This window comes from Micropterus salmoides, unplaced genomic scaffold (assembly GCF_014851395.1).
Source record: "Micropterus salmoides isolate LMB-PRFRI ecotype aquatic unplaced genomic scaffold, ASM1485139v1 Ms_hic_scaffold_3, whole genome shotgun sequence".
NCBI lineage: Eukaryota > Metazoa > Chordata > Actinopteri > Centrarchiformes > Centrarchidae > Micropterus > Micropterus salmoides.
The window spans coordinates 29,591,541-29,604,700 of NW_024042261.1; the positions used below are offsets into that span (position 1 = coordinate 29,591,541).

Consider the following 13,160-nt stretch of genomic DNA (forward strand, 5'->3'; position numbering starts at 1 on the left):
ATTAAAAATAAAAACACAGGAAATGAGAACTCTCAGTCTCTGACAACAGTGCAGCAGCAGATAAGAGTCAACTCCTTATTAGGGCGACTCATTGTTGCCTAAAATACAGTACGGAGAACTGAAAAGCTTCTTATGTAAGAAGGTAGAGGGCTTTAACAGGCATGTCAAATCACAATACTTACACACTTAACACACAAGACTGCTACAGTAGGTGCTCACATTTAAAAACAAATATATGCCTTTGCAACATGTAAAGTTAAATATGTTTATAAGAAATGATAAACAAAAGTTACTGTGTGTAGCAAATGGCTTATACACATCTAAATCCCATTTAACATATGACACAAATAAAATACTGTGTAAGATAGAAAATGAGGTAAATGGTTTACTTTACTCACACAGAGGAGGTGTCCTGTGTTGACGGCTGTTGTGCTTAATCTGCATGTCCTCCTGCTGCTCTCAGAAGGGAGAAGTCCTCTGTGTCTAAGTGCAGGCCTTTCACTGACTCTGAGCAGGGTGTGAGCTCTGTAGCGCTCGTCTTAAGGATTAACTGAGTTATTCTGAGGCAGTGGTCACCTGAAGAGTACGCCGTGGTGACATCAGGAGACACACATGGCGATACACATGGCCAGTATTCTTTCTTTTTAATTTAATGACTGTATTTCATGTATTATTCTGATATGATTAACCATATCCCATACCCAAAGTCTGGGTTAGTTTCAATGGGGTGAAATGTAACATTATGTAATAAGGAATATGAGAAAGAAAGAAAAAAGATATATATATAAGTTATTGAAAATTCAAAGAAACATAGCCTATAAATGCAACTAAACATTTTCTTGGAGTAGGTTGTAAGGTTCATTGCTGTTACACCTTACAGCTTACAGCTAATACATACATACACACTTGCATGAAAGATATCTTCATAGACACACACAAAGTAACAGTCTGTCTTACAGTCCCTGTTAGATTTTGGGGACTTCTGGAGGCCTAAGTTCTCCTCTGTCCTCAGTTGACTCAAATGTGTAAAAATGGCGCCTGTTGTTCTGACTTTATCTGAGAATGACACTTAAAATTAACCTGAGGGAATCAAAATCAAATAAAAAAATGAGTTTGTAGGTCAATATATTGACATTCATTGATCAATTCAAGAAGGAATTACACTCTGTTATAATTTATTTCTAGACTGTGCAGGTCCTCTTGTAGGCTACAGCAGACACTATTGTTCCCACAATCCTACCATTAAATGAGGGTTTCAATTTGCCTGGGATTTCTGAACATTTAAGTCTAGGTAACATGTGACCAAACTGTCATGGTCGTACGACTGCAGGCAATGGCACTGTGGTAATGCCATTAATTGATAGCCTACCTACTAATTAGCCCGTTAGGTATATTAGGCTATAAAAGCAAAAAACGTTCATATGAATTCATTTATCAATATAGCTGCAGAATATCGTCATCTTAATTTTCTTACCAGAAATACACTATAAACATGAAACCTAACAGTAGCCCAGTATTGCCATGCATAGCCTATAGTCGTGTAACTTTCCCGACAGTCCCTGAATGCAGCATTAACAGCTCACATTGCGCCCCAGCAGGAAGCACCGGGAACAAACAGGTACCAAACTTTTTTGTGAATGGCCGTCATGTCTCTGTCGGTGCAGTTTGGTGCTCTGAGAACCAGGGGAGCTGCGAAACCTGCTGCAAGATGAAGACAAAATAAATCATATCATCAGGTGTAGTGAGAAGGTGAGTATCTGACAGTGGGAATTAAAAAATAAATAGCCTATATAAGCTAAGTCAGATTGCTCACTAAGTGATGGTCCATTTAAATTCATTTTTGAAAGAGAAAAACAATGTTTGCATATATTACGTTGATGACATTACTTATTCTTCTTCTAGCAAACAAAACTCTCTATGGATTCACTGCTTCTTGAATGATATGTGGTAATTTGCAGTTCCAGGGGCTGCAAAGGGCTGCAGAGAAGAGGCTGCTTTCAAATCAAAAAATGGCAAAAGTCAGTCTTTCTCAAAAAACTCAATTTAGAGACGCTAAGTTGCTACTTGCAATGAAGTACAAGGAACTGGAAAAACTTAGAAGCATCATCCAGGCCAAACAAGAACAACTTGGTAAGTTTTGAAATGTATTCTGTATTTAATCTGGCTACCTTATGTATCTGCATTGCCATTTCCTACATTTGCTGATTTTTATTGTTATGTTTTGTAGTAGGAAAGCACAGTGTCCATTATTATCAGCAGTGCCTCCTGAAGAAGATAAATCGTGCAGAGGAGGAGTGTGAGGTAAGTATTCATTTCTTTTAGTTTGATTTCATATATCATATATCAGCCTTTGACATATTTCCTTTATAAAGAGTGTTAAAATAAAACACTATATTGTTAATAATTTGCTTTAATAAACATTAGATAATGAGATAGTGCTTAACAACTGATCTGGTTGTAATACATCTAAAAGATCTGAAGCAAATAACCCTGCAACTATTTTTTTTTCATACAGCCTTTGGCAAAACAGTATTTAAGTGGTGAACAAGAACAAATATCTGGAGAAAAGCAGATAGATAATACTTGTATTTGTAGTTTTTGAACATTTAAGAAAGCCAATTAAAATGCATGCTGTTGTAGAACAAAGGGGATGTCTAATCTGGTGTAACACAACATCCATTGTGTGTGTGTTTGCAAATAGTGGGATATTTCTCCCAACAGCTGCTGTTTCAGAGGTTTGCGGAGGGGAAAACACCGGTGGCAGATTTCTTGGATTCCTTTCTCTCCCTGCAAAAACTCCAACACATCAGGTTAGTCCTGGTGAAGAAACTCCAGGAAATTACAGAACTCAGATCAACACAAAGGATCAGTGAGATAAACCCCGAAACTCAGCATTTCTCAGCAGGTTTTCCTGAGCAGATCCGTAACATATGCCTCCCAGTCTGCGGCCTAACCACAGCTGTCATCTTACCTACCTGCTGCCACCCTACGTTCCTGCTGCCCTTTGGCACCCATGCCAACACTGTCCATTGTCTACAGCATTTGCCATTTCGTCATGATTACAATGAGTCCCTGCTTGCAAGAGTGCATGGACGAAGCCCCAAATGGCCAGGAAGACCCGTCCGTCTTCAGCCACTGAAGGTGCAACACAGCAGGCATCAACAAGCACCACAATGAAGTCTACTCCAGTCTCAGATACATGTTTTTCATTTAATGAAGGTTAACCCAGTGGGGGGGGGGGGGGGGGGGGGGAGTTTCCACTGCTTTAAATATTGAAAGCCTTAAGCTATGAGAAAGAACACACTGAGAGCTTTAGACATACACGTAATGATTTATATTAGATTTACATAAACCTGCCAACCTTTTTAGAATGTTTTGGCAAGTCAGGTAATATAGTCCTGAGGAGCAAGAACTCTGCAAAACCCCTGAAAAGACAAAAGTTTCAGAACACCCTTTAACTTTCATAATGTAATAATAATTTGAAGTTCAAACCACTCCAGCACCAATTCTGATGAAATACACAGAAAATCTATGGCCTATTTGCTTGTCTTGCCGACTTGGCATTGGTGATTTCCTTCATTTCCCAAATGAGACAGGTTCTGAATAAAGTAACATTTAGTATATTAAAGAAATATCTGTCATTTACTGTAACACTGAGAGTAGGACTGAACAATGTACATTTGGTCACTTAGCTGTAGTAGTATACTAGATAACATGGAATCAGCAATGCAAAGTGTATCATCAAGAGCTGCTAACAGAGATTTAGTTTTTTAAAAGGTCACAAACTTTGATCAGTTATTGCATACTCAATTAAACCCCACTTACTGGATATTCAAGAAACATACGCAAGTGGGAAAACTGCACCAATTTTAAACAGCTGAAAAGTGTCATCATGTCTGGTGAGAACATATTTGTGTTTCCTTGAGTCATAAAACAAATCAACAGAAGCAGTTCAGTGAACTTGAACTGCTCACCGACACTTGATATCGTCGATTGTTTCTGTGCAGAGACTCCTGCCAAGGTCAGCAAAGGACCACAAACAACACTTTATTTACTTTCAGCTCACAGTTACCCCTGTTCATCCTAATATTTACATCTTTTCATAAAAGGCATAAAAGGCAAGGGCTAATGTTGTAATCAACTTGCTTAAACACTCATGAGGGTTAGCCAGAGTATGATATGGCCCAGCAGAGCACGCCATACTAATTCAACCATGGGGAAACCTCACTGGCACTACAGGAGATGAGTAGCAAGGTGGAGCACGTTCAAAGGCTTTTGTTACACCACAGACTTCAGTTACATCTTTGTCAGCAGCCTCTTTTGTCCCACAAGACTCAAATTGGGCAATTTTCTTGTCTGTCAGCTGATTGTTTTGTGCTTTTCACCTCTGTGTCTCTGCATTGTTTGATGGAGAACCTAGTTATTTTGGCAAAGAAACATATGGAGACCATGAGCTTGTGGACATTATTTGGATTTCAAATGGCTTCCAAATGATAGTAATTATTAAAAATGCCACAATAAAGCCACTGTAGTATCTGATATGCTATGAGAAGCCACACTGGATCATATTCCAAAAATATGGAAGACATATTAAAACAATACTCTTATTGTAAACACAGCTGAGTCACGTCCAAACAGCATTTCATTGGCTTTCAGTATTGAGTTGTATCTCACAGCTAGGGGGTGTTATTTATCTTCACAATGTTCCTCTGAATGGTCTCATGTAAAGATGATTATATGGTATATATAACTGCATCTGGTAGTAGAGCAGGTATGGAGTGACTCTTGTGTTCGTTGTAATAAATGTGGGTTAATGTTGGTTGAACTTGTTTTTTGTTGTTTTGTTTTTAATTATGTCCTTTTAAACAGGCTTTAGACGAAAAAAATATTATTAGCGCATTCATACTGCAGTACTTTATGGATTATGTTTTGTGGATGTGGTTCCAGTTTCCTGCTTTTATTATCACAAATACACTTCTTATTACTATTATATAGACTTTCCAATATCTTAAAACTTTGGCAGCATAGTGTATATGACTTTGGTTCATTACTAGCTGAAAAGATAAGACCATAGACAGTATATTACTGGACGAAGCCACCCCGCTGATTTGAATGGAGAGCATTGAAGCCAGTTTTGGACCAATAAAATACTACTAGAGGGCCACTTCCTCTTGGCACCAGTGTCTACTGCGCATGATCGTGCAGCATAACCGTGGTTTAATGACGTAGAACAACTGCAGAAACACTGTAATTCTGGTAGCTGTATAAAAGCGCCAACAAAAAGTGTGTTTGTCTGACTCGGATCGTCACTGATTAATCAGCCCACCTACGAATATTATTTTTAGGTTGCCAAGAGTTTATAATCCAAGCAATATGGTTACATCTCTCATGTGCAACAGGGTGTCACAGGGTTTTGATGTCATTTTTGGGCCTACATGGATCCCTCCATGCAGGCTTTGGTTGGCTTCACTGTCCGATCTCTGGCTTACCCCCTTGGATAAGACTGACAGAAAGAAATAGTTCCCCAGTCATAGGAGTGTTAGTCAGACCAAACAAGAGATCTGATGAAATGGGGATAGACATTTTTCACAATTTATTCTGACATTTGAAAGTGACAGTTAATTGCAACCTAAAAATTCATGTGAAGGACTGCATTTTTTCACGATCAAAAAAGAGGAGATTCACCTGAAACCTGACATGAAATATAAAACCCAACCAAGACACTAAAAAATCTACAAAGCCAATAAGTTACTGTGCTTTACAACGGCCCTGTAAATAACTCACATCCCCATCCACACAAGATTTTACTTGGTAAATAGGCCTTTTTGAGACAGATATTTTGACATGTCATAGTAAGAAAAGCAATAATAAAATTAACAATGGCCCTGTTCAATACCAGGAGCCTGAAACTGCAGCAGCCAAATGGAATTCAGCCACCAATTTTACTGTTTACACCTGTGATTTTCTTACTGTGACATGTCAAAATGTCCTGAAAAAGGCCTTCTGTGCGTACATCAGCAAAAATTCTACATTAATCATCCCTACTGTTTTTCTTTTGAGTGACGCCTCTTTAATAAGATGCACATGCAGTTTAATCCCTGAGGAAGAAAAATCTGGCCCAGCAGCAGGTATAACCACACAGTTGACAGACAGTTGGCTTTGCCACACCAGTAACACCACTCCGGGACCAAACCAGCTGTTAAACAGGTCAGAGCGGAGACTCCCAGAACTGCTGACAACCTATCACAGCTCTCTTAATCTGCTCGTAGCTCACAAACATCACAATGTTCCAGGAAACCAGACGAAGAAACGAGGGGATAAATCTGTAGAAAGAATCAGAAATGTGATTTTCGTTTTAGTGATTCTGACATGCTTACTTATAAGCTAACTAGACTACATACCCTTTATAGAAAGATGTGGACCCCTCTTTAATCAGCATGGTTAAGGCACAGTTAGTAGCACCGCTGTACTGTCCAGGCACTGAATTCATGAAGCGCGTTTTTACCACATCCACTGGAGACGCTACGATGGTGGTGCAGAAACCTGCTGCGAAGGCTGCTGTGAAGTGACACGGCATGTTGTCTGTTGGAAATAAAACATTTGCTTTGGTTATTATACTGAACAAAATTATAAATGCAACACTTATTTTTGCCTCCATTCATCATGAGCTGAACTCAAAGATCTAAGACTTTCTCTATGTACACATAAGGCCTATTTCTGTCAGATACATCTGTGGCATTGTGTTGTGTGATGGAACTGCACATTTTAGGAGAAGTGCTCACTAACACAGATTTTGAAAGATTTGTGAACAATATTTTAGAGAAATAGGCCTTTTGTGTACATAGAGAAAGTCTTAGATCTTTGAGTTCAGCTCGTGATGAATGGAAGCAAGTGTTGTGTTTATAATTTTGTTCAGTGTATAAAGACCACAAAGAAGACAATGTTGACTTATATGTGAGGTGTTTGCACTTGCCTGTCATCAGGTCGTACTTCAGGATGAACTCTTTGATGATGTCATAGGTCACCAGCTCGGAGCAGTTTACGACGGCATTACGAGTTATATTTGGCAGTACACCTGAAAAGACAACAATAAAATTCAACCTGAAGAACTCCACTGATTTGGCACTGCACTCCTGAAACATAAGATAGACCATTGTGAGTCAATCAAAATTGATGCAGCAAAATCAGAGATATCATTTTTTTTATTCTATGTACTGATTTATGTACTTCTCTATTGTCAAAATCTAGTGCCTAAATTACCCACAATGCAGCTCTAACTACCCACAGTTAAAGCTAAGTTAAGCAATTGGAGAAACTAGTAAGAGACAGCTAGATTTTGAAAGCATCCAACTGAAAAATAATCCCGTCACCTCCAGTCAGGCCTCCCTCCTGTGTGGTAGAGATAGACAGGTAGGTAGACAGACAGGTAGGCTATGCTTATTAGGCTACAGTTCTGTGACAGCCAGAGTTACCAGATTTTTGTTCATTTTAGTGTCAGAGGATTTGATTTATTGAATGCTGTAGGGATATAAAGGGAATTTCAACTAATATGACAAAACATGCTTCTGAGACAAACTGCCTACTGCTTTAGGTCGGAGATTCAGCTGTTATGATAGTAGCAGCTAATGTACCCTCGAACCTCAGTCAGAAATGAGGAGCGGGATACTGAAATCTTGTAACCTCACTTCTCTCTGACTCCACACTCCTACTTGTAGTCTTCAGCCCCAACCATTGCTGATTCAAGTGACATCACTTGAGGCAATTTATCGCTTTTTAACAATTTAGTCACATAAAGAAGTAGTACTCTGCAAGACCGGCGATCAGACTTTGATGTGTAAGTTCCCCTTTAAGAATGGGTATTATTAACATATTTAAATTGTACATTTAATAAAAATAAGTAAAGCCAAGTAAGTCATGGCTTAATTTCTAAAATGTACTTACTTAAAAATCACTACACAGCTGCTTACCATTTAGAGATTATTACTGACTTTGGAATAGTAGCACCTGTCGTACAGTAAAATTAGATATGTCAGTATTTATTTTTCCATTTTTATTTACCTTTCCAGAGCCCTTTAACACCCTCATTCCTGGCAATGGTCTTGTAGGCATCAATTGTGCTGCTGTACCTCATCACAGAGCCGCTCTCAGGGAGGCGGACCTGAGCCTGGAACCTGACTTTTACCACATCAGTGGGCTGAGCGAGGGACACCGCCATCGCCCCTGTGGTGCAGCCTGCCAGCAGACGAGTCCCGATTCCTGCACCTGTGACACGCAATAACAGACACTTCTTTTCCTCTGATGCCACAGGCAAGTCAACACAGTAATTAGCAACTGAACAGGGGTCCAGTTTCATTGATAATGACAGTGATTAACAATTGGAATTAGGTAGACATAACAGTAGAAAAATGGCTGTGGAGTTGCCCAAATATCTGCCTGTCAATAAAATATTTTACTGTCAAGCAATTAACAAGCAATAACAACATGCTGCATCAGAGATTTCCCTCAAATCTGAAGCTTAGTTTTAAGCATTTTTTGCATTATATATCATATATATATATATATACACACACACACACACACACACACACACACACACACACACACAAACAGTGTGGATATACTGTGTAATGTTTTAATTTTTGCCATGTTAAACAACTCCAGCGTGAAAGGTGTAAGACTGCAGCAGGACGCAAGCACATTGTTATCTTTGTAGACACAAACCGCACTCAAAAGCAAACCAGTCTACTTGGTAAACTGGTTACACTAGCTAACTGCACTGGATGAAAACTGGTCTGCCGAAAGTCTCATGTGCTAAAATGTGTTCCCGGAAAGAGGAATCTGCCCTGTGCCAAACATCCTGGGGCTAGTTTTCTGTTAACCTTGACATTTGTATTTTGAGCACAAACGTCTGGGCACTGAAATTGTTTTGCAGTTTTATGATCCGGATTCTTTTATTTATCCAACGATATAAATATTTTCTGACAACAGTCTCATAACTCTCCCTCATTAACCTCACTATAATTAGACTTAAACTGGTTTATCTATTTTATGATTTATTCTTATTCAAATAGGTTTTACAATATTCAAGATATTATGATGACCCAGTGTGCCACAGACTATCCAGGCACTCAAACATTATTGTTTTATGTTTTCCACTGCAGGTCACAATAGCTAATGACTGGAGCTGCAACAATTACTTGATTAATCAACAGAAAATTAATCAACAACTATTATGATAATCAGTTAATTGTTAAAGTCACCTTTTCAAGCAAAAATGCCAAACATTCTCTGATTCCAGCTTCTCAAATGGGAAAATTAGCTTTAACTCCTTGTCTTACATCATAGAATTGAATATATTTATATGTTTTACAAAAAAATGTATTGATTTATTGAGAAAATAATCTGCAGATTCATCAATAATAAAAGAACTGTTATTTGAAGCCCTAGTAATTAAATATAATAGTAATATTTTTAAAAAATAATTTAAAATGTTCAATGACTTGCACAATATCTGCTGTTGGAAAAAAAGCTAGAATATGAACTGTACGGGAAGATGAATAAATTAAAGGTTTCAGTCCCTGCAGTGCTCAACTGTCTGCAGAAACACTTTGACACATACTGTCTGACCCGCTGGAGTAGAGCTGCTTCATGGTGTCATACAAGCCAATGCGGATTGAGGCAAAGCTCATCTGTCTCTGCAGCCCTGCCACCAGCCCACTGTACAGACTCCTTGGGCCCTCAGTCTTCACCATGGTAAAGAGGGTGCCAAACACACCACTGTATTTCATCCTCTGGCCTTCCAGTGAGGACTTGGATTCCCCTTGAATCTAAGAAACACAAAAAACAACAGGTCACTGATGATGTTGTGGCCATGAACTAAGATTCTCAATAGTCTAGTGGGAGAACATTGCTATAATAACCAAATCAGTCTCTTATAAAAAACATTACATGACTATGGTTTCATTTTCATTTGTTACAAGTGCTACATTTCTGGTTTGACATGTAGAAACATGCACTCGTCCAAGTTCAAGCAGGGGTGTGGGCTATATGATTGAGGACATTTAGGACATGGAATTTGGACCCGAGGAGACATTTACATTGTACAAAAATTACACATGGTGAGTTTTTAAAGGCTGATTCTGATCATTATTTTAACATTTGGTTGTTTTTAGGCCAAAAGTCGCTGTAAAATGTAATTATTAAATTATATTAAAATCTAAGCTGTCTACCAAAATTATATTGTGTAAAGTCCTTTCAACACCATTTAGACCAAAAGGAAATTACATCAGTGACATCAGCATCCTCACTGACTTTATGTACAGTAGATGATCCTCACCTGCAGTCTGACTTTGGCTGTGTCCAGGGGGAAAGTGACAGGTCGGCCACACAGCCAGCTGCTCCAGCTGAAAAGATCTTGACAGCGACTGTTGGGACAAGATCTGCAGGTTTATCACCAACCATGATCAATGATGGTCACAGGGTCCAACAAAGTCAAAACCCATAAATCAGAAACAGAAAAGGCAGCTGGTTCAGTATCCAAATTAAAGGATTATACCCTCGAATGTAAATATTTAAGCAGGCAACTCATTATGTCCCTTCATGCCAGAATCAGATCGAGGTGAGCGCCACTGCAGTCAATGTCAAGTTTCAAATTTTTTTCTTTTGAAAGGCAAGTCCTCTTGTTGTGCCATTAGCCACAAAAAAACTACTAAATATCATGCCACAAAAAATAGAAGAAGAAGAAAAACACTGACACTATAACAGCCGGGTTCCTCAAATAACCGCACAGCAACACAAACACCAGACCGGAATACAAAGCCACGTTGCTGCTAGACTGAAGCCGCGGTGCTCATTGAGTCCGGCCTCTCCTGCACAACTATTGGCTAATGAAACGGAACTGCAGCTGCACCGCCCTGCATGAAAACGAGACACAATAAGTTGCTCAACAGGAGTCTGTTTTGGTTCATGATTCACCTGCTTTTGTACCACTGGGTGTTTTTTGTCTCAGGTGCAGTGATGAGCCCCGGGTCGACACTTTGTGTTGAAAAGAGGTGGGGACATAAGGGCTCAGATTAGGGGTGTGATGATACACTTGAGTCACGAGATATGATGATGGATGAGAACAACACGGGGAGATTTTTAATACTATTTTGAAGAAACGGGAAATGCACAAATATATGAGAGGGGGTCTGGGGGTCCTCCTGCAGAAAAGTGGAGCATTCATTTGCTGCAACATAGAGACATTTTCTGCGCCAATTTACGGTCTGAAAGAAATGTCTTTATTTATATAAAGGGGAAAAAATCAGCTGGCAGGCAACCACTCATAACTATAAATATATAAGTAATCTGTAGCTTGTTTTTTCTTAAAGTTACTTTTTTGGACAATGCACATTTGTTTCTTCTATATTTAAATTGCATTTCATGTTTTCTTGTTGTGCTAATTAGCCTAACCTATGTCAAAGCATTTTAATTTAATTTCTTTGTGCAATCTTTTTTTCAGATTTTTGTTTTTCAGAAATGCTTACAAATTCATTAATTTCATCATCATTTCAAAATGTAGTGGGACATGTGTAAATAACACTATGAATGAGCCCACTAAAAAGAGACTGACCTGGACAATCCCCCCTAACTTTATGGAAGTCGTCTCTCAAAAATTATGTGCATATTGTAACAGCCGAAATTGTGCCTTTAAGATTTTAAGATACTGTGCTGCCTACATAAGAATGGCCTCCTGTGAATGGATGCTTGCTGCTGAGCTCCTGTTATTGTGGGACTTCTGTTTTACTCATGCATGATAAGACAGTAGCCGTACAGCCAGCTTGATAATGTTGATGTGTTCGTAGTACTATTGTGGAAATACCATTTCCAGCGTGGCTGTTTAAGTCGTCATTTCTCCACCTTCTCCAAGCTAACATAAGCTCAGCCAAGTCACAGTGGCCCCTAAACTTTGACTGATGTAATCATCATAACTTCCCTTATATTTGATCATGCTCAATCCTGTACAATGTAGCCGCTGACTAAATCAACCTTGGACCGGTTAATTATGGCATTGGTGCCCAGTTTGCTTTTGAATGAGCTCTTTGACTTGAGATCAAAGGAGTGTAAGATAACCAGAGGTGGAGGACCAGCCAAGGTCTAAAGAGAGAGAACAGCTTCCCATCGGTGTACATATTACAAACTAAGTTTGTCTTGTTGTGTACCTTGATTTGAACATTTAGGAGTGTGACACTACTGATTTTTCTCTCATTCCTTGGTGTCAAAATGGGATTACAAAATCGCCACGGCACATATCACAAGACACACAAAAACACAGCACACCATCCATGCAGACCTTTTGTTCTCTTCTATTAACCAAATTCATTTACATACAGTCAATGTATTTACATGTGCACAAATATCCTGGTTATGATTGGGTTTTTGGAGTATGCCTGTACACCACATCCTGGCTTCAGAAACCTGCATAAGGCCATATCCTGGATTTAGAAAATTAGATGACTCTGACAGAAACCAGGATACTGTTGAATGTAAACACCTTATCCTGGTTTCTGAGCATTCTCTGCAGGTACAGAATATATTGGCTGAGATTATGAGAATAATTCATAACTCAACTGCACACAGATAAGAAACCTGGAAAATGTTAGTTATGTAAACAGGGACATGTATAACCAGGTTTTTGATGTCCCATGTAAACATTGTATCTGGAATTTGATCCAAATCAGGATAGTAGAGCATGCAAACTCACACATAACCAGACAAACATAGAAAAGGATTAACATGCACTGATGTACAGTAGGCCTATCATTCTGCAGTGAGCCTGCAACACTCTAAATAGGCTATACTTACAAATTACTACATTAAAGTCAGCATTTTGAAACCTAATACATGTGCATCTGATAAAATTTGTAAAAATGATTCTCTAAATCATTTTATTCAAAAAGTAAAACTTTCATATTATTCCAGATTAATTAATTAATTAATTTTTTTAAATCTTGATTATTATAGCTTACAGCTCATGGAAACCTCTTTGTTGGGTTAAGTACACACAACAACAATCATCATGGGGAAGACTTCTGACTTGACAGTTATCTAGAAGACACTCACTGACACCCTCCACAAGGAGGGTAAGCCACAGATGGTCATTGCTGAAAGGGTTGGCTGTT

The 13,160-nt window shown here is 38.7% G+C and overlaps 1 protein-coding gene and 1 pseudogene across 3 annotated transcripts; one reads left to right on the forward strand and one right to left on the reverse strand.

Annotated features, from left to right (window-relative positions):
• Window positions 1-1,968: 1,968 nt before the first annotated feature.
• Window positions 1,969-3,235, forward strand: LOC119883158. 3 transcript variants are annotated; one of them, XR_005440596.1, is made up of 3 exons: window positions 1,969-2,130; window positions 2,228-2,301; window positions 2,702-3,235. XR_005440596.1 is itself a non-coding variant. In XM_038693702.1 (3 exons), the coding sequence occupies exons 1-3, from the start codon at window positions 2,010-2,012 to the stop codon at window positions 3,175-3,177; spliced, it is 651 nt and encodes a 216-aa protein (XP_038549630.1). In that variant the 5' UTR covers window positions 1,969-2,009; the 3' UTR covers window positions 3,178-3,235. The 3 variants fall into 3 exon arrangements, 2 of the variants coding, with proteins under 2 accessions (XP_038549630.1, XP_038549631.1); XM_038693702.1 differs by having other exon boundaries at window positions 2,722-3,235; XM_038693703.1 differs by having other exon boundaries at window positions 2,231-2,301; window positions 2,722-3,235.
• Window positions 3,236-5,570: 2,335 nt separating this feature from the next.
• LOC119883513 lies at window positions 5,571-10,748 on the reverse strand (annotated as a pseudogene).
• Window positions 10,749-13,160: the final 2,412 nt, after the last annotated feature.